The following is a 22398-nucleotide window of genomic DNA, read 5'->3' on the forward strand; positions in this document are numbered from 1 at the left end:
CTAATATTGTTAGGTAAAATTTGTGCTATATTATTAGAAAATGAATTAATGTACAAAATTCTACGCCAGTTCTCATTTTTATTGGAAATATTTTGGGGACTGTATAAGTATTTTTTTCTATAGTTTAATTTAAGTTTTTTATTCAAAATATTGTCAATTAAATTTAGTTCATAGCCATTATTGAAAGCAAGTTAGTTAAATTCCTGACGATGAGGTAGTAACCTCGAAACCGGTCAAAGTGTAATAAAAAAAAAAAATTAAGTGGTTTATACAAATTTATAAACAAATAAGTGTAAAATGTCATACCACAAAGTGAAAGATGTTTTTGATAACAATAATATTATAATATTATTGATAAATCTGTTATAATATTATTGATATATTTTCGACAACAATTATCTTAAGTTATAAAACTATAAAGCTTCATTAATTATCTCACAATACATACATGTATGTCAATAAATACTTACTTTAACATATTACAACAGAGATGAAGAACATTTAAGAGAAGGTAATATAGAAATCTAGGCATCTACAGGGCTTATGACCTGTCAATGGCTGGTTTAAGTGGCCACTTTACACACTGTGTAACATTCACCATTCTGCCCATATTTGAACATCTATATTCCTTCAATCTTTCATCTGTTGATGTTTGTGAAGTTAAAGAGCTGAAACCTTTATTTATGCGGGTGAGATTCATGTGATTGAATTATTTCACCTGCATAGGTACTAGGCAACGCCTGAAAATATTGTTATAACCACTTAAACCAGCCAATGACAGGTCATAAAAAATGGATAGTGGAGCTAGGTAGAAGTAAATGGATGTTCTCATTCGCCCAAACCAATATTGAATCACCTGCTTCACAAGTGTATAGCTTATGTTAGGTTTTTGTTATTTTCATTGCGCGTTTTGTAATATAATAATATAGTTTTACATAAATACATTGTTTTTAAAACTGTCTGAATATTTTGTTATTTATCTCTGCTTATTAAGTTAGTCTTCTTTGTTTATTATGTGTGTCCTCGGCACGGATAACCCCAGTGAGGTCACATTATTTTTATTATTAATTTATTGTAGTTTGTAAGAGAAAAATATTAATAAATAAATAAATAAAATAAATAAGCTCTGTGAATGCATATTCTTCTATATTCCCTTCTCTAAAGAGTTCTTAATCTCTGTTGTAATATGTTTATTAAATTTAAATTAAAAACTTTTTCAACTCAACTAATTTTTTATTTCCTGATAACGATCTGGATATAAGACAATCCGGATGACCGGAATAAACTGAGTTCTGCTGTAATAGTTTATTATTGAATGTTGAAATTATGCATGTAGGTACCTAATAATTCGATTTATTTTAATGTCGACCAAAACAACTCGAGAATTATCATATTTTAAATATACAAAGATCTGCCGTATTGCTGCTAGATACAGGAATGCAGACATTCAAGGTTTATCGCTAGGAAATGATAACCCGCATAAATATGCATGAATTCATTTTCAAAATTGACATGCGTGTCTGAAGTTGTCGATTTCCTTGAACGAACTGTCATTTAAGATCATTGTCCGTATATTGGATTGTCGAGCCAATTACCTTTTACCATAACGGTGTGGGAAACAATGCAATCCAGCTTTGTTCTATCGGAAAATCGCTTTAAAATCACTTCCGATTACTCACCAACAGTTCAATTTCTTGATAGATCCCAAATCAGACTGCTTGGAGCGAGCCACGACCATCTCTTCTGTAAGCCGCGTCATATTGCACAATATCACACAGAATTTTGAAAGAAAATTGAAAATAAACAACTGTTCTTTCACATTTTCGTTCGCGGAACGCACGCACGGACACCGCGGCCGACAGAAAAAACTGAAGCACGAATTCCGAAGAGAAATGTCAGATTGCAATGGTGTTGCCTTTGTATTAAAATACCTCTCTACTTGGGCACGAAACCAAAAGTCAATTTTTAATAACGTTAACACGAATTTTAATCAGTGTATTCGTTATGAGTCTAAATTCTTTATATTCATTATTAGTAATAATTAATTACACGTTCGTTATTAGTATTTTTAAAATTGAAATTAGTGTTTGTATTGCCCTTGTTTGTCTTTGCCATATAGTTTTATGTTGTTTTTATTTAGTTTCTTAATGTTACTATTGTATTTGGCTTAGGCCGTTTATTAAAAAAAAACAGCCTACCGCGAACCTTGACCACGCTTGCTTACTTTCCAAGGCATTCATTAGGTTCTCACGAAATTAGACGTCTACGGCTAACACTATGGGGCTCGGACCTTACTTGGGAGGACACACAGAAGTTGGCCGCAGACAGAGAGGCCTGGAGAGGTTTCTTGGACACTATATGCTTCACCAATGGAACGTAAGTAATTTAGAATATTTTTCTTCTACTCTCATTCTAGGCAGATTCTCATAGGATTAAATATATATTGGGTCGGTCTAAATATGTGTGCAATTATCGAACATCCTTATTCCACTTCATTTGCGAACAATGTCGTTGACGTCTGCCTCTGACAGAAGCTGTCAAAACTAACCTTTTTTGTTGTGTTTTTACGTTTTCAGTGCAATCTGTGATCGCGTTTTTCCTAAAAATGCGTTTGTTTTCTTAAAGAGTTGTTTTTTTAAAACTCATCCAAAATGGATCCTTCTGATCTACAGGAAGATAAAGACTCTAACGGGACAATACAGATCCAATTCCCGGATTCAGTTTTAAACGTCATCGAGCAAGTTCTTCCGAACACCGACCAGCTTGATAACCCGGATTTTAATACAATAAATTACATTAATTCGCTGTTCCCCACAGAGCAGAGTCTGTCAAATATAGATAGCGTTATTTCTAAAATGGAGTACAAGATCAGCACGATCGACGACGAAATCGAGACGCTAGTTCGCGGACAGAATGTCTCGCGACAAGACGGACAGAAGTCGTTGGAAGAGGCGCATAAAGTGATCAGAGAACTCGCCATCCAAGTGAGAGACATCAATAAGAAGGCGGAGAAAAGCGAGGACATGGTAAGAGAAATAACAAGCGAAATAAAACAGTTGGATTGTGCGAAATGCAACCTGACTGCCGCCATTACTACGTTAAATCACCTGCACATGTTGGTCGGTGGTATCGAATCTCTAAAGACGCTGACGCAAAAGCGTTTATATAAGGAAATATTGCTGCCTCTGCAGGCCATTTTGGAGGTTATACGCCACTTCGAGGGGTACACTGATATAAAACAAATCAAAGATTTGAACGATCAAGTCTCGCAGATTAGAAACGAACTCGGCACGCAGATTATGGCGGATTTTAAAGACTCATTCACCGGTTTGTATTATATTATCATTATTTATTTATTTATACATATGCCCAACAGGGATTTTTAAAGACACATTTATACACAGAAAATTATAATAAAATAAAGTAGAAAGACACAATGGCATATACTAGACTTGGTGGGAGTGGAAGCGTGAGAGAGGTGTTCCTGAATGAATTTGATTCAGTGATCGTATGTAAGAAGACAACTTGTTATCAAAGAAATTAAGACTGGTATGTTTGTTGGCAGACCTAAGAATTCTGGGCATAGAGGAATGAAAACCATAGTTAGTTCTTATTTTCTTATTTTATTTTTGCACCACAACAGGCCGGAGGCCCAATTACAGTAGTGAATTACACAGAACTACTGTATCACAGAACACCCAGGCTTGAGAAAAATCACATTCTAATTTTTGTGTTCTCACCGGGAATCGAACCCGGAACCTTCCGTGCGTGAGTCGAGCGTCTTGACCGCTACACCACAGAGGCGTTCTATGGTTACCGGTATCAAAGAGTAAGTTTTGTCTGAGGTTTCTAGTAGGGATATTTAATTTTATTGAGCTCCATAGTTCAGGCGCATCAAAGAGTGAGTGGAGAATTTTAAATAGGACTAGAAGGTCGGTTTTGAAGAGAAGATTTTTATGTATATTGGTATCTGAATATCTATCTAAACCTATCTTTCTTAAAAATCGATGTTCAACTGATTCAATATTCTTGATATGAACATCATAATATGGAGACCAGATAACAGAGGAATACTCTAGGTGCTGGCGAACTAGGGAACAGAAGAGAGTTTAAAGGGTATTGATATTTTTGAAGTCAGTTGTGCTTTTGTTAATAAATCTAAGGATTTATTGATAACATATTCAATTTGAATTGTAAAAGAAAGTTTAGTGTCAAGTATAATACCTAAATCTCGTGTACAGACACAGATGATAATATTTCATCGTTCAGTGAGTAGTTGTATATGATTGGATTTTCCAGAGGAAAAAATCTCATTACCTTGCACTTACTTAAGTTGAGATGTAGATTATTGGATGAGCACCAGGTGAAAGACAGTAAATCAGATTGTAATAGTGAACAATCGGAAGGGATTATTAGGTACACTAGCCTCTGGGCCCAGGTGGATTAAGAATACAGTTCTATCCTCAGAAATATAATATTACCATTTTTGAGGTCCTGGGTTCGACTCCATCTTCAAGTATTTGATGGACTTGATCGTACCATGTCTTTCTCGGTCTTCTTCGTTTTCTGCATCTATCAACATTCACATCCTAGATCCTTTTAGCCATTCTTTTGCCGTTCATTCGCTCTACATGTCCAAACCAACGCAGCACCCCTTTCTTGAGTCTGTCGATAATGCAAGTTTCAGCCTTACATAGTTCACGGATCTCAACAATTGTGCACCTATCATTCATCATTTTACCACACATTCGCCCGAGGGATCGCATTTTGACAGCATTTAACCTACTTTCATCATTATTTTCACAATTTTATACTTCGCTCCCAAACATTAGAGTTAACACTAGAACTCCATTGTGAACTGCTAGTTTTGCCTCCTGTGATAAACATTTGTTTGCCAAAATAGATTTCAGTGCACCGTTCACCCTGTTCCCGGCACTCACCCTCCTTTCAATATCTTTCTCAATCTTTCCATCCCTAGTAAACATACTTCCCAGGTACACAAGTTCTTCTACCTGATTCAGAATATCTCCGTTCACTCTGATCTCACATTTAGTTTTATTTTCATCCCTTTCAAAAACCATTACTTTCGATTTATCAACATTCAGAAGCAAATCGCTTTTCTTGCATACATCATAGACTTTTGTTTCCAAGAATTGCTGGTCTTCTTTGCTGCTAGCAAGAAGCACGGCATCATCAGCATACAGAAGACAGTGAACAGTTATACCACTCATTCTTCTTTCAAGAGGAATCATTATATCTCTTTTTTTATCGTGTTTTGATTTTTATCTTGTTTTATCCGTGATCTGGTCTCCCTTCTATATAGGCCGGATAAATCATATTGAATCGGTGCAACATCGTTTGCTAAGCAAAATAGCATGGCCATGGATCTTGTCTTGAGGTAGTAATTTTTTTTTTTTTTTTGCCGTAGCTTTAATTTTATTTAGTTACATTTTATTTTATAAGTGCCTGTATTTATTATTAGAAATTATATTTACTAGCGTTAAAATGGACTGCATAAGTCCGTCGAATAAATAAATTACATTTATGAGCACACACTATTTATATATGTGTTTAATTTTTTTCTTATATTCAAAATATATTCTAGTAAATTGCAATTCTTTAATTTTAATTGTATCTATTTTATTTTTTACTCTATTTTATTACTTCAAAAAAGAATATATTTCTTTAAATAATTTTTTTGTTCATTATTTTAATTTATTTTATATTCATTATTTTATACGTATACAGTATTATATCTGTACTCTTTTTATTTGATTAATAATTAAAACTAATGTCTGAGCACCCGATGACAAACTATTATAGAATAGTTTATCGGGACAAAATATATTTTAATACTTTGTTTTCTTTATAATGTATTAATATTGTAATAATGTGTATATTTTATTGAATAAAGACTCTATGAAAAAAAAAAAAAAGGTTTTTTGATGTATGAATTATGTCTTTTTTTTGGCAATATAACATATATAATAGTTTATTATATAAATAAAACACGAGTGATACTTTAATCCACAAATTTGGAATATCCAGTGACCGGTTTCATCGCTTTCGCGACATCTTCGAGACTGGTATCTTTATTAAAAAGTTAAATGTATTTATACAGAACAGAGGTAAGGATACATAATTCAAAGTTATATGTAAGTAAATTAAATAAAGTTATTTTTATCTTAAGGATCATTATCAACAAATTTTCTATGGGTTAACTAATGAATTGATATAATGCTATTTTAATGAGTTTAAGTATTTTATTTTATTTTTGGTGTCTCATCCTTCGTGAGTGTGGTTTTGTAAATAATGATTTCTGAAAAACAAAGGGTAAAAAGTCATTAGTAAAATTATATTACAATGGGTAAAGTAATGGAGAATGCACTTGTGTTATCTGTTCATTAAGTAAGTAAAATAGGTTTATTTTTTAATCTATTAATTTCGAGAATTTCTAATTTGTCAAGTTTATGGCCTTTGGGTGCAATATGAATTAATTTTACATTATTTTTTAATTCGAAGGAATGTTTGTTTTCTATTAAATGATTGGCAAGATACCAGTCTCGAAGATGTCGCGAAAGCGATGAAACCGGTCACTGGATATTCCAAATTTGTGGATTAAAGTATCACTCGTGTTTTATTTATATAATAAATTGCAATGAACTTCGATCAAGAATTTTCACTTACAAACTTAAATGTTTTATATATAATAGTAAAATAAATGTATAATTTATGTTTTAGCTACCTCCTCGAAGAACTATGTACCAAATAAGACATTAGCAGAAGCGTGTTTAGTTGTATCAACCTTAGATCCGCAAGTTAAACAGGACCTCTTGAAATGGTTTATTGGAATGCAATTACAAGTAAAGCTTTATTAATTTTTATGTTCTTTTATATTTATAACAATTCAAATCAGGGAAGCGATTTGGGTAGGTAAATCGATGGACGCGTACCCCACAGTACACATATCTACGTACTTAAGCATCATACCTTCACTATGACGGTATAGTCGAAGATAAATTCTCCACAGCGATCATGAAGATACACTATCGACACTGTATGTTCAAGTTTTAAGGTAAGTACATCTGTTCTCCACAATACACATATCTGGAAGTGATAATAATCATGTGCAAGCGAGCACTTTTTCATTTAATTGCATTTTGTTTCAATCTTAACCTTTCCCGTGCTGATACTCCAAAAATTACGCCGGTTCCAAAGGGGTCCAAAATTACCCGAATGCACCTATTCATATTCATATAGAACAAAATATTACGCATTTCGTCTTGTCGCGTGGTCCCATCTGGTCCACACGGGGCAGCGTATCTCGCCGAATAAAACTTCTAAGAAATAGTCACGCAACAGTGCGTGGCAGGCATAAATTATTTGAAAATATATTTTTTGTTTTACTCTTATGTTTTAATGTTAGCACGAAATGTATTATTTATAGGTTTTTTTTAAATACCCAACATTATAATTTATATTTTCCCAATCCGCACCCAGTTGTGCATAGGGCATTGCTTTGGCACTAATTGAAGCGTGTATGTATATTTTTTGTCAATTAGAAGGTTAGGTGATCAGTTTTACGCTTTAGGTGCCAGTTCAATATTTTCCCAATCCCTCTATTTTACCGGAATTACTTCACATCTTACGGTATTAAATATTTTTTTGTATCTTATTTTTTTAGGTAAAATATTACAGATTTTACATTACACATCAGACTTCGGTAAAAAACAATATAATGTAATTGGTCCAAAATAAACAAATGTAAAATAAATTTTAAAATTTAAATAACTGCACACATAAATAGTGAAGCAAGGATTTTCACATACTAAGCAACATGTACCAATGTAACAGAGGAGCCAGTGAAATTATTTAACAAATTAAAATAAAGTCTATTTCACAACGTATCGTGTATTAGCTTTAACATTTCCAGGAGTTTACCGGCTGCAGGATGAATTTTAGCTGTCTGTTTATCTATTTTATTTTATGTTATTTTATTAAATTAAGTTGTTGACAAATTAAAATTACCAAAAAAATATTTTTTTAAAGATAACTGAAAATATAAAATAATTCGCTCCACTAATACTCAAGTTATTGAATTAAATGTGATTTGAGTCCCCCGATTCGATCCGGCTAGGTTAAATTGTTTTGAGGTGGTCACTTTTTACCACAGAAGCCTATTTAAAATATGAAAAAAATTAAGTCAATTTTTATTTGACATTGAGCTCGGAGGAAAGTTTGACAGTTAAGACAGCGCCATGGAGCAATCATTAGACGTTTGAGACCCGTCTATTTTTTATAGGAGCAAAAATTCATAAACATTTATATACCCACGAACAGGCCATGCCTTTGTGGGATTTTTGTTTACTATTTTTACTGTTAATATGTATTTCATTGCTATGTAATTATCTTTTATTTTTTGTATACTCTGTTTTACCTCTTTTATATATTTTGTAAAAAAAAAAATAATAAAAAAAAAAACGTACAAAAATATGACATAATACGACATAATGATTTTAAAATTTGATATGATATTGAAATTTTGCCACTATAAAAAATAAATTTTGCTATTTAATTTTTTTAAATGAATAAATGATATTGAAATTTTTCCACTATAAAAAATAAATATTACTAATTAATTTTTTTAATGAATAAATGATATTATTTGTCACTGAACAGAAAAAAAAACTATTTATAATTTATAACTAATCAAAGTCTAATTATGTGTAGGTATGTAGCTATTTATCAATAAAAATACAAGTGTTTTTAAATTTGATTGATAAGTAGTTATTTTTTTAAATTTCTGACATGTCTATGGATTTCGCCAAAGACTGTTAATTTTTAACAGCCAGAGTCATGTATTTTCAGCTTGCACCAAAAGGTTCTTTTTTTTTCATTCCTTTTTGTTTTCCAGGAATACGGACATTTGTTTTCCACCAATCAGGACACAGCGTGGTTAGATAAAGTAGACAAACGCTACGCGTGGGTGAAAAGACATCTCATCAAGTTTGAAGAATCTCTTGGGCCGATCTTTCCCCCCGAATGGGAAGTATCTGAGATGATTGTTATTGAGTTTTGTAAGGTAAGCACCATCACATTCATTCTCTTATCTGTACTTGACCTGACTAAAGTGTCTTTTACATGTGGACAATGTGGTAGATAGGACAATATTGTCTTGTCCCAGTTCTCTGATAGATCTGATATGATCTGATTAGATATGATCTCTAAATGCTTAGATTTCATCACTTGAAACTTTTTTACAATGTCATCCATTAATTATTGTATTTATTTGTCTTTCTAGATGACCAAATCGGAGCTGTCAAAAGTGATGGTCGCCAGGAAACAGGAGATAGATGTTAAATTACTTCTCTACGCTATACAAAAGACATTCCACTTTGAAAGTTTATTAGATAAACGCTTCACTGGTAAGTAAAAATCTCTGTTGAATTGTGTTAACAAAAGCCATTTATTTCTGAAAAGGATGATCTTACGGTCAATAGGCAGATTGGCAGACAAGATGCTATGCAGAAGTATGCTGTCGTGTGTGACAAAAAATTATTTTATTACAATCATTATTCATAAATACAATCTACCGTATATTCACGAAGACTGGACCGCTGTGTAAATGCAGTGTTTTACAAGTATTTATTTTTTGAATGCCTGGCAAACGTAATAACCAGTACACCATGAGACCGATTAATCTCCAGTGATTCTCTTTTGCAGGATTTTTACCTGAGAGTACTCGCTAAATTTAAATAATGATTTTGATAAAATTATCATTAAAAGCTCTTTTGTTAAGTTTTACTTTATTATTTGAATCGAGTCGTGGTCCCGTGGCTAGTGTTGCGGACTTACGGATCAGAGGTCCGAGGTTCGAACCCCACTCTACCCCAATTTGATTTCTATTTTCTAATAGTTTGTTATTTACAACTCGTTGAAAATGGTCACCAATTTAATGATTCATAACTTCATTCCATATTCTTTATATCCTGCCTGCTGACAAGCCTCTAAGAGCCTCAGCTGGTTACTCTTTTAGGAAAATACAATTGTGATAATGAACCTTTTTGTACAGCCTGCACACGCAACAGAGGGGATTATAATATCCTGACCTTGCCGAGAATCGAACCCGAGGCCTCTGGCGCGGTAGGCAAAGGCGCTGGCCATTTGACCACGGGGCGTACTTGTACGATAGAAATTACTTAATTTTCTTAACGACCTTGTGTATAAAATTAATTAAAATAATTTTCTTCTGATGCATTTTCATATCAAGAATTGAAAATTATGTTTTAAAATAAAATCACCCAAACTGCTGTGATTCACTCTTGGAATTAATTATCATTCATTTTAATATTTCAGTTCATAAAATTTGTCCGCCATTTAAATAAATTTACGATTAATAAAATACATACCTTCACTCTTTAAATCACTGTGCGTAACATTTCGCAATAGTATTTTTGTTTCACAAAGCTGACTTCAGCACGTGAATAGAAGAATATATTCATATTATTACTAGCGAACTAACGGATCAGAGGTCTGAGGTTCGAACCCCACTCTACCCCAACTTGTTTTCCATTTTCTAATAGTTTTTTATTTAATATTTGGGTAAATTATAAGATCGCTAATATTTCTTCTTTTTTTAAAATAATATATTAACTGACATGTTTTTATTGATATTTTTATTAACGTCATTAACTATGGAGTTTGATAAAAAAAAACGAAAATATAAATATTATCATATTTAACCCTTAGACTGCTAAACAACGATACATCGTTGTTGTTAATCCCTATCATAAAGTTCTAACTAGACTGATTCTGACGTCATAATCCCTAAAAGGGTAAATGAATTCGGGAACTGCTTGTTGCACTTAACCGTCAGTGGTACAAAACATTTTCAAAACATGAAAATTACTTATTCGACGGGTTATTATTCAGTTTCGTACCGATTTCAGCCCTACGGAAAATTTTATACAAAAAATGTTTTCTTACGCGCGGTAAAAATTCGAACATTAAATTGTACAGCAAAGTTTCTTGAAAATTAATAAAAAATATTTTAATAAAAACGAACTACTTTGAACGACGTCACTTGTTCATATGAATCATCCAAGATATATTTTACTCAAATTTTGTTTAGCATGCATTGATGGAAGTGGTAGGTTTGATAATAAGGGCACTTTGCCCCACAATCAACAAAAAAACCATCATAATACTGACATTTCAATAATAACTATTAAAACAATGCGCACGTGAATGCTGTGCGAGATCATTTTTGTTTGTTTTTATTTTCGATTAAGAAAGGGTTTACAACCGCTGTATGAGAATGTGTTGCGGGCGGCACGAGTTGTCTATCTTGCTCACTCCACTGGGCTTGAATTAGATATTTATGAAATGGAAGATTTTTCTTGGAATTGCTATTAATTTTTAAAACAGTAGTGTGTTTGGAAAACAACGTATTCGATAAAATATTTTTAAAATGTATTAATAATAAGATTTCTGATTAGATTCTTGAAAAACTGCGTAGCAGCGTAAGGGTTAAATAGGTACTAACGAATCTAATAAATGTCAATCCACTATAAATTTACAGTGCCGTTTAGATTAAAATGATATGTGTGAAATAGGCTATTCTCCGTCGGGTATCATGCGGTTGGTTTGTTTATTTGAAAACTCTTGTAATAATGAACAGATTTTAATTTATGGAATAAATAGATTAAGCATGTTTTTTTAATTATTTCTATGGTGTAAATTGTACATATTATAATATGTATTTATTCAACAGGAATAACTCTACGAGATGGTGCGCAACCAAACAAGCTATTTAGCAGTGGAGAAAAAACACAATCCAATCAACCAAAATCTACCAACCCTTTTGAAAATGCTGATGATGACACGGTAACTTCATTTTATCTGGAAATCTTCAATCATCAGATCTTTTAATCTTCCCCGACTTGCTTAGTGCTAATAGTCCTTAAAATGTAGCTTAATTAGAATGACAGCTGTCAATCTAACTTCATTAGTGATGAGAAATTACTGATCACTGATCAAATCGATTTTATCAGTTTGTTCATGCAATCACAAAACTCTGTTTCCGAAAATTGATATAAAAACGCAAAAACAAGCCTATTATACTCGTAGTGCGTTTAACACAATTATTCACCTAAAAATAAGACATTTATCCTTTTTTCATGAACTACTCGAAATGAATTAACAATGTTTGAGTATGTCCAAATGCTTGCAGACTGGCTGGATTTCCTCCCTAGGGAGTTGTTCATATTTAAATTTATTTCAACAGAGAGGTAAAACGTTTTTGAGAAGGGTATATGGAAGTCTAGGCATTTACAGGGCTTATGACCTGTCATTGGCTGGTTTAAGTGGCCACTTTACACATGGTTTAACATTCACCATTCTGCCCATGTTTGAACATCCACATTTCCTCAACTCTTCCATCCGTTGACTTTTGTGAAGTAAAAGAGCTGAAACCTTTATCACAAAAACAAATTATTCACAAAAGTCAACAGAAGGAAGAGTTGAGGAAATGTTGATGTTCAAACATGGGCAGAATGGTGAATGTTACACAGTGTGTAAAGTGGCCACTTAAACCAGCCAATGACAGGTCGTAAGCCCTGTAAATACCTAGACTTCCATATTCTCTTCTCAAAAACGTTTTCCCTCTCTGTTGAAATAAATTTAAATATGAAATGAATTATTTTTTTATTCAATCAATTTACATTAGTCAATTTGTCCCATCTCTAACGTTTTTGTAAAATGATGTAACCTTGTAAGAACGTCGTTAATAATTAGGTTTATTTTAGTTTTAAAGTTGATTTTATATATTTATGTTGATTTATGTGTCAAGCATTGTATAAAAAAAATAAATGAACACGCCAGATACAAACGATTTTTCGTGTGTCAATATAAATAACTCCTTAGACGTCACTACAAAGTTATGTCATCACTTTTTCTGACAAATGTCATTCTAATCGAGCTATATTTTAAGGACTATAGTGTCATGATCTGATGGGATGTCGGGCACTAGAAGTATGATACGCCTCCCCTCCCAGCCCTGGATCGAGTTGAAGGCGGTGTTTAATGAGGACCCCGTCATTTGGATGGTCTATCTTGTACAAGACCGTTCTAGTGCTCGTTTACCGTCAACTGTCCCCGTTACTCCCACTTTTTAGAGACTCCTTTTTCTCTTTTGCAATATGTTAGAAATATAAGTAATTTACGAAATTCAGTCAGAAACTAATGCCTTGTATTTTTTTCTACTTAAATAAGTTTTGTTTTTTTAAATATTTTACCCGCTGACCCCTGGCTGAATCGTCAATTATAACCGCATCATCGGCATACTCTAGATCGCAGAGTTTTTAGCAGGATGAGATGGATAAATGAATGAAATCCTAATGCGGTTTGAATTCTAGTATTGATAATCTTCAAAGATTTCTGCATACTGAAAATAATGCCTTTAAATAATTTCAGGAATCAGTAGATAAGTTAGAAGTCGTCCAGGACCTTCCCGATGGAGTATCGCAGACCACTCCTACAGAGAAGTCTCCCTTCATCGGTCTCATAGGGAGCTGCTTTGAACCCTATTTGTACCTCTATATAGAAAGTTTGGATGTCAACCTCGCAGAGCTGATGGAAAGATTTGTTCAGGTAACGACCATTTCATTTAACCTAATTGTTTCACGTATTACGCAGACATCGCTTCAATGACATAAATTAATTTATGAACTCGAAAATTACATTCAAAATATCACTCTAGATATTGACACTCAGATGTGTGTACTTTGCTCTGTATAGTATATCACTTCACAGTTTACAAATTTGAAATTATGTATACATACAATTATAGTTACATACGCTAGATTGCAACACTTCTTGCAGCTACAGAGCGCACGGACGGTTAGAAATCTAGCTCCCATTTATATTTTTCAAATAACGTGACTGGTTTATTTTTAACTAAATTACACATAAATTCTAGATTACGACATATTCTGCAGCTACAGAGTCCATAGACAGTTAGAAATCTAGACCCTTTTTTTTTATAGTTGAAGTTTATGTTAGAAGAATGTTAAGCTAGGGTTTCCTAGGACAGCGGTGCCCGTATCTTAATGGCCGTAGTGAACGGTGATGCGGTGGACAGCCGTCGTAACGGTGACTAGAGAGTGGTTTCCTAGGGAAACGGTGTAAATAAATGTTATGAAAACCGTTTTCCCAGGAAACCACTCTCTAGTCACCGTTAGGACGGCTGTCCACCGCATCATCGTTCACTACGGCCGTTAAGATACGGGCACCGCTGTCCTAGGAAACCCTAGCTTTAGTGTGAAGTTCATGATATTTATTCAGTAAATTTACATAATATCAAAGCTAATTGTTTTTAAAGTTTTGGAATATGGGATAATTGGATGGAGATGTGCAAATGACACGCTGATCAAGCAAATAATAATTGCACAAAAAGCTTTAATAAAAAATATCTTAAGAGTCCCAATCAGAAGTAGCTCCCTCGGTATATTTGATGATGAAATCTTAATGTCAAATCTATAAAACAACTTTATGTAAAAACTTTGTTACTATACGCACGTAAACATTATTCTCTACCTTCCGTTACAAATACAAGAGTTACTAGATACTCCACCCTGATGCTGCAAAAAAATCTTCTTCCATTATCCATAAGGACAATTAGTAAGTTCTCACAATATAAAATTGCTATTAAGAAGAAATTTTCCAATTTTTATACTTCTTCTTTTACCAGGTAGTAATTCAACAATGTTTGAGTATGTCTAAATGCTGTTTTCAGGCGTTGCCTAGTAGGTGATTTGGTTCAGCCGGATGAATCTCACCCACGTGATAAAGGTTTCAGCTCTTTTACTTTACAAAAGTCAACAGATGGAAGAGTTGAGGAAATGTGGATGTTTAAACATGGGCAGAATGGTGAATGTTACACAGTGTGTTAAGTGGCCAATTAAACCAGCCAATGTCAGGTCACAAGCCCTGTAAATGCCTAGACTTCCATATTCCCTTCTCAAAAGTGTTTTCCCTCTCTGTTGAAATAAATTTAAATACAAATTAATCCAGTTTAATATTGTACTAAGGCTTATTGATAGAAAGCTGGGTAAAAAATTCGACTACCCTGGTAATACTAAAAAAAATCCGCCTCGTTTTATTTAACAAGCTGACAAACGGTAAAATAATCTATTTCTTAAATAATGTTAATTGTGAATTCGCCACTTACACGTGAAATGTGATCCCACCCTATTCCCTTTTATCCCAGCAGTATTTTGACCTCAACACGGCGTAATTGAATTTAAATCGCCAGTTGCGTACTAAGCGACGTCTACAGAGTAACTTGTGCGCAATTTTGTCGGCTGGCTTCAGTTTGATTTGCATTTGCAGTTTCTGGACTATTTAATTCTATGTAATAGTGATAATTTCCAGGATGCGAAGCAAGCTCCAGCGGGAACAGGCGATAGTGGGCAGAGCAGTGTTCTTCCGAGTTGCGCTGACCTATTCCTGTTTTACAAAAAGTGTATGGTGCAGTGCTCACAGCTTACCACTGGACAACCCATGTTAGGTAAAAACAGACAAATTCAAATACGAGGTGTGTTCAGAAAATAACGGAATTTTTTAATTAAGTCCGATTGTCAAAATTTTATCAACATATTACAACAGAGATGAAGAACATTTAAGAGAAGGTAATTTAGAAGTCTAGGATCTCGAATCTGATCAAAAATCAATCATTAAAATAATTTTTTAAAAGCCCTTCAGGTACCCCAGCGTCAAGTTATTTGAGGAATTCGAGATCTTAGATATTAGACAATTATATATTTTTAGAATAATAATGTTTGTGCAAGTAAATTATTATATCAAATCCCAAAAGGAACACTCCCACACTACCAGAAGTCAAACTAGAGGATGGGTCATGGGGTCTATCACAAACTCTGAATTCGGGCAAAGAAATTTCAGGTTTCTGGGCCCCAAAATATTCAATATGTTACCCAAAAATTGCAAAACCACGACCCGGATTCAATTTAACAAATTTGTAAAAAAATGGTTACTGGATTTAGGTCGAGAAAAATCGGAAAATTTACTAAAAATAAATTCCTAATAAATTAATATTGTATAACTGTATAGTAAATTAACTAATAGGTCGTTGTTTATTTTTCATAAAATGTCTGCCTTAAAACAGGTTGAACCTAGTTAGGCAGACTAGACATGATCCAGAGAAATATTTTACCTAAGTGTGTATGTAGTAAATAAAGTAATTGTTGTTTTTGTTAATAAACTTTGATTAATATTATTGTTATTATCTACAGGGCTTATGACCTGTCAATGGCTGGTTTAAGTGGCCACTTTACTCACTATGTGTTCATATAAACAGCTCCCCAGGGAGTTGAATCCAGTCCTTGTCTACAAAATTTGGACCAACTCAAAATATTGTTGATAAATCCACCTGGTCCGTGAAGAAGTATAGAAATTGAAAAAATAACATTTTCAAGCGTTGCCTAGTATGTAGGTGAAATAATTCAATTAGATGAATCTCACCCGCATAAATAAAGGTTTCAGCTCTTTAACTTCACAAACATCAACAGATGAAAGAATAGAAGGAACATAGATGTTCAAATATGGGCAGAATGGTGAATTTTACACAGTGTGTAAAGTGGCCATTTGAACCTGCCAATGACAGGTCATAAGCCTTATTTATTATTAAAATATTTTTCCTTAATAATAATTCACTTTTTTTTCTATCTTCGTCCACCCGGACACTGTCAAATTATACAACAGTAAACTTTACTATTCCTCGGCACAGGTCTGACGGCAATATTCCAGAAGTATCTTCGGAGCTACGCCAACAGCGTTTTGCAGGGCGGACTGCCATCAGCCAATTTGGCTAACTCCATCACCAAGGACCTGTCGGCTTCCACCTTCATGCAGAACTTCCAATCTCTCTTGCGCGAAGGAGACTGTGTTCGGTGAGGAAATGACGCCATATTGGATTACTGTCAATTGTAGAAAAATCTTTCATAATATTTTAAGTATCTCTGAATCTTAGACTGATGTGTAAAATTAAAGCCACATAATATTAAACATTCAATTTTATTTATTTATATTTATGTACATACAAAATAGCGTATCTTAATTCATACTTATAGAAATAATAATAACGAGAAGTCAGTAAAATTAGGTACTTATATATAAAAGTAACATGTAGGCATACATAATGTTAGAGGTATCTTTGAGTATTTAATCATAATAGAAACTTTCAGTATTTCAACAGCATTACTTTGCGCAATACTATATTAACCCTCGAGGTCCTCCTCGGGAGCCACCCGCCCAAACTAACTGTCATGTTAAAAACGCGGTAACCTTCTTATTTCTTCATAAAAACGATACTTTTACTACCATTTGTTGTAAAACAAATTAAGCTTACCTACAAACAAAGAAAAAATAGCCGATAAAACAGATTTCTATTTGAAATTACGGAACAAAAGAAATCAAATTTGTTAAACTGTCATTCAATGTTTGGAAAATGGCGGAAAAAATAGGAAGACCTTGTACTCTGGACATGGAAGAATGCTTAGATAGAAAACCACACTTCTTAGCCAAGAGAGAAAAAAGCGGTTTCAAAGACTGCAGTGTGCAGTGACCGAAATAAAAAAGGTGGAAGAAAATAAATGGTGTGGTTTTGCGAAACCTGTCCACGAAAACATGGTCTGCATCCAGGACTGTGTGTTAAAAAATATCATACGGAGCCGATTTTTAAACAACCATAATAGTAGAAAGAAAATGCTTTTTATTTCAAATAAATACGTTGGCAAATGAATATTTTGTGTATTTTTTTGTAAATCTATTTCCTATTGTAATCTTTTTTGCAAAAAATAATTCAGAGCTAGCTTCAACAAAAAGTGTAAATTAAATATACTCCAAAGGGTCAACAATGCTGCTGGCCAGTCCGTCTACTACGTGACCAGTTCTTTTTCTCTTCGCCTCTAGGGGCACTGCCGGCGCAATAGCTGGTACCACGTGATCCGTAGTATTAGCGTTCACAGCGCTTCTAACGCTCGTAATAGTTATATCTAGCGAATAATAATATGTTAAAAAAGTAAGAGAATCTTGTAGCGAAAAACTCCCTCAGAGACGTGAAAAATTTCAATGTCCAAAGTAATATTGTTCAACATAGAGATAGCCCTTCCAACAGGCATAACCATGGCAGATTGGTCCTGCATATTGGAATGTGAAATAGTCTATGTGTATGCTGTCTAAGGTAATTATCTGGAACATAAAAGCTAATATCCAAAAAACATTTCGTTATCCAAGTGACTTGCTCTTCAAAGAATTCAGAGTACTGAATATTATTCAACAGTATATATTGAGAACGGTAGTGGTTACACACATAAAGAGAGACATTTACCCGAGCGTCAACCACAACCATAATACAAGATACTCTTATAGGGATCTGTTACTAAGTGAAGGGGTCAACACTGTTCTGGCATCGAGACAACACTATAACGTAGGCAAAAAGGTCCATAACCTTTTGCCAGAATCGTGGAAAGACGGGAGTGTTGTCAAGTTACGGAAGGTGTTGACCTCGCTCTTTCGTGACATTGGTCGTAGGGAGTCAGAAAAGTTGATGCATGCCACGGATTGGAGAACCTTACTGGATGTCAAAAATAAAATATAAAAAATAAGGAATAATTTTAAAAAAATATATTTATAGATGACAACCATGAAGTTTCGCATAAATAAATTGTCTATGATTTTATGAATGTATGTATGTGTATGCGCATGGGTGTATGTACGTGTGTGTGTATGTACATGTGTATATATGGGTATATTTATATATATGTGTGTATATATGTGTATGTCTGTATGTATATGAATCAAAATGTGTATCCGAACAAGTTTATATTTTGTTTGTCTGTGCTCTATATTAATTTGTTAACTATTATAATATATTAAAATGTTATTGCCTAGCTTGGAACGGGGTATGTACCCTTGTTAGCTGGGCAAATTGAACATGGAATTGTATTTTGATAAAGAGTGTGAATAAATAAATAAATAAATAAATAATGCTCCGCTCAGGTTTGTCAATAATACCGAGCAACAATCAAAAGAAATGCGTAGTTAAATACACATTCCTTCTGGTCTTCAAACTGTTGTAACCGAGCATACCCTGGAGGAACTCAGTGGGATAAAGCCATGGATAATATCCACATTCCTTCGTGTAGATAAATTGAAGAAATTTCTTCTGAACCCTCTCTACCATAAGAGAGTATTTCAACTCACACAGTCCTCAATGTGTATATGGGGGCCGAAATGTACAGACAAATATATCCATATTATCAGCGAGCGAATCGCCCTATTAATGGGTGAATTCTGACTAGCATTTGTACGGCTTCTGGGTGACATAAATATACATGTTAAATGAAATTGATGTTTATTGTTTTTTTAGATTCACAAAACAAGAGTTATCCCGCATTACTTGCATCATCACCACAGCGGAGTACTGCCTTGAAACAACAGTTCATCTGGAGCAAAAGCTGAAAGAAAAAGTGACACCAGGTCTCGCAGAGAAGGTGGATTTATCCCAGGAACAGTACCTCTTCCACAAGATCATATTGAACTCGATCAAACTCCTCGTTCAAGATCTGGAAATAGCGTGCGAACCTTCGCTACTCGCCATGACGAAAATATCGTGGCAGACAATAGAGACTGTCGGCGACCAGAGCCCTTATATAACACAGATCATATCGCACCTAAAAACTACCGTCCCCGTATTGAGAGATAATCTTACGTCTTCTAGAAAATACTTCACGCAATTCTGCGTCGAATTTGCAAACTCTTTCATCCCGAAATTCATCCAAAATATATACAAGTGTAAGCCGATTAGTACCGTGGGATCTGAACAGCTTTTACTCGATACCCACATGCTTAAAACAATTTTAATGGATCTTCCGTCAATTGGATCGCAGGTTAAAAGAGCGGCTCCACCTCGCTTTGTTAAAGTCGTCGTCAAGAGCATGACAAACGCAGAAATGATTCTGAAATTGGTGATGGCTCCTCTGACGAACGCGAGCGATACGAACTCGCCCATGGAGAGTTTTGTAGAGAGATATGTCAGCCTCCTGCCGGAATGTTCTCTGAGCGAATTCCACAAGGTTCTAGAAATGAAAGGAGTGAAGTTAAATCGCATACAGGCGGGCAGTTGGGACGCCATTTTTAAACAGAAATCTAAACAAGTGACTCCTAGTCAAAAATAATTAATATTCGAAGCATTAAAATTGTGATTTTTATGTTAAAATTTTCACTGTATTTGAGTTGTGTAAAATTACCATATTTCTTCGATTATAAAGTGCATGTTGTTTCCTATTTTGGTATCTGTGGATTTGGTAAGCGTTTTATCATTCCATCCATGTCTGCTCCCTAGTTGGGTGGTGTCCACAAAGAGCCTCTTATAATTGCTGAAAAATTACGCAGTCATAATGAATCATCTCTGAGCAGATAGTTGAGTGACTGTAGCCACTCTTGAACATTTTTGAGTTTGAATTAAAACATTGTCCCTAATTACAATTTAAAATGTCTGTAGGAAATGAACTCCCACTGTCATCTGACCTACTGTCGTATTAAAGACAGTGCAGAAATTAAATCATGCATTTCTTATATGCAAACAATAGATTATCAAAACATCCCAACTGCTGACAAGCACGAATATCAAATGGCTGACAGCCAGGGAAATAATGTACGACCTCAAGTCCCCACCAGGAAGTAAAGTGAACACTGAACAATTACTGTATATTTAGTCCAGGTACTTTGTTCATCAGTTAGTCAGTTCAGTTACTCAAGTGAAATGTTTGCTCTGTTTATCCAACGTTTAACAAATACACATCGAAGCACAACATCGTTTATTCTGTCAACTCCAACTGAGTAGGAGTTTTCTGCGAGACTATATTATGGTGCTTCATTGAAAAGATAGTTATTGTGTATGCAGAGGAGCGCAGAAAAGCTACAGAATGTAAAGTTGGCATAAGTTAAGGGAATATTCATCATTGGAGAGTTCATCGTATTCCAGTATTTTCTTGCAACGCAACAATCAAATGCTGTAGTATTTTTTTTGGTCTCTAAAAATAAGGGTGTGTCTTACAATCGATGGCTTCATAATCTAGCGCCACAATCATCGGAACTTTCGTCGCCAATCTTACAATCGTGACCGAACGTCAATATGAATAATACAATCAATGAATCGTATTTTGGTCCCGTGGCAAGTGTTCTGGAGTGATATGGAGGAATAGGCTGACGTAATCGGCAAGTTTCATCATTCACCGAGAACAGGCTGGGCGCTGGGCACAGTTCATAGATATTTTGTGTAGAAAGATATAAACGGTGGTGGTGATTTATCTTATTCTTCTAGTGCCTTGCCGGGTCCCCCCGACATTGGCGATCACTACAGCGAAAGCATCTGTATCTGTCCTGCGCTACTTTTATATTTCGCAGCCAGGACGACTGCTTTTTGATGTACTCGCCGTAGTGATTCCTGGGAAAAGATGACCAGAGTGGTTTCCTGTTGCTTTTTCTGGTGGATTTTTCTGTCGGGGTTACCTTCCCTTAGCTGGTTGGTTTTGGTTTTGAGGCGCCAAAAACTCGCCTTTAATCCTCTCGTTATCTGCTGTGATCACACCGCTATGAGTGTGATCCCATTGCCCAGGTTTGTATTTCAAAAAGTGGATTTTTCTGCAGTTAAATTTCTTTAAATTTATATAAACTGTTGGGATCGGGAGGGATATACTAATGTGGGCCAATCAGGAACTTCTCAGCATTTGCTCATGTGGAGAGGAAACCACTTAAAACTCTTCAGGAGAAGCCGGCCTGTTGGCAGCAGTCAACAGGCCTTCCGTTCTCCTAGAGGAGTGTTCGGCATTTTGTTTCCTACTTTGGTTTATTTTACCAATTACCTGCACTATATTGACCATGTATGATACTACTTCTCGTGTGAGTTCTTTATTACCTATCACCGATGGGATGTCGCATAGATCTTCACCCAAGTTTCTCCATCGCGCCTCCAGCTGTTGTCTTTGAAAGCTGAAAAGGGGGCAATGCATCAACAGGTGAGAGACATCTCGAGGAGTTTCATCGTCGCATGGGCAGCTGTCGATCTCGGATCTCTCAGCTCCTTACCTAGGTACTTGTAATACGGTGTAATGTTTTAGTAAGATTAAAAATATTATGTTTATGCAATGTAATTATTATATCATTAGATTAATATAATTACGAGTTATCATTTAGAAAAGTACTTAACATTCCAACTATTTTAATTTTTGCAATATGTATATAATTGTCTTGCTTAGCCAAAATTTAAAATTTATTTACAATCATACTGTGAAGTTAAAAGCTTTCATTGTTCCCGTC

General features: G+C 34.4%; 2 protein-coding genes across 5 annotated transcripts in view; one reads left to right on the forward strand and one right to left on the reverse strand.

Annotated features, from left to right (window-relative positions):
* LOC148284214 (uncharacterized) overlaps positions 1-1901 on the reverse strand; it is a 73669-nt gene extending 71768 nt beyond the window's left edge. The window contains exon 1 of one of the 4 annotated variants that reach the window (XM_088242457.1): positions 1680-1901. In XM_088242457.1, coding sequence (XP_088098583.1) covers positions 1680-1759 — 80 coding nt within the window. In that variant the 5' untranslated portion in view covers positions 1760-1901. The remainder of the gene's footprint in view (positions 1-1679) is intronic. The other 3 variants (XM_088242456.1, XM_088242454.1, XM_088242455.1) reach the window with 3 other exon arrangements.
* Positions 1902-2504: 603 nt separating this feature from the next.
* Vps53 (vacuolar protein sorting 53) lies at positions 2505-21213 on the forward strand. The gene is made up of 9 exons (XM_088242458.1): positions 2505-3327; positions 6742-6863; positions 8915-9082; positions 9302-9425; positions 11774-11886; positions 13474-13650; positions 15433-15568; positions 16805-16967; positions 19448-21213. Exons 1-9 carry the CDS (start codon positions 2652-2654, stop codon positions 20253-20255), a joined length of 2487 nt encoding a protein of 828 aa, XP_088098584.1. The 5' UTR covers positions 2505-2651; the 3' UTR covers positions 20256-21213.
* Positions 21214-22398: the final 1185 nt, after the last annotated feature.

The sequence above is a fragment of the Micrasema longulum genome, unplaced genomic scaffold (assembly GCF_059751315.1).
Source record: "Micrasema longulum isolate JH-2025_06_02 unplaced genomic scaffold, ASM5975131v1 h1tg000140l, whole genome shotgun sequence".
Taxonomy (NCBI): Eukaryota; Metazoa; Arthropoda; class Insecta; order Trichoptera; family Brachycentridae; genus Micrasema; species Micrasema longulum.

Coding starts and splice junctions, on each gene's coding strand:
- Vps53 (XM_088242458.1), top strand. CDS start 2,652: ATGGATCCTTCTGATCTACAGGAAGATAAAGACTCTAACGGGACAATA. Junction 9,083..9,301: donor TTGTTATTGAGTTTTGTAAG/GTAAGCACCATC, acceptor TTGTCTTTCTAG/ATGACCAAATCGGAGCTGTC. Junction 16,968..19,447: donor CGCGAAGGAGACTGTGTTCG/GTGAGGAAATGA, acceptor TTGTTTTTTTAG/ATTCACAAAACAAGAGTTAT.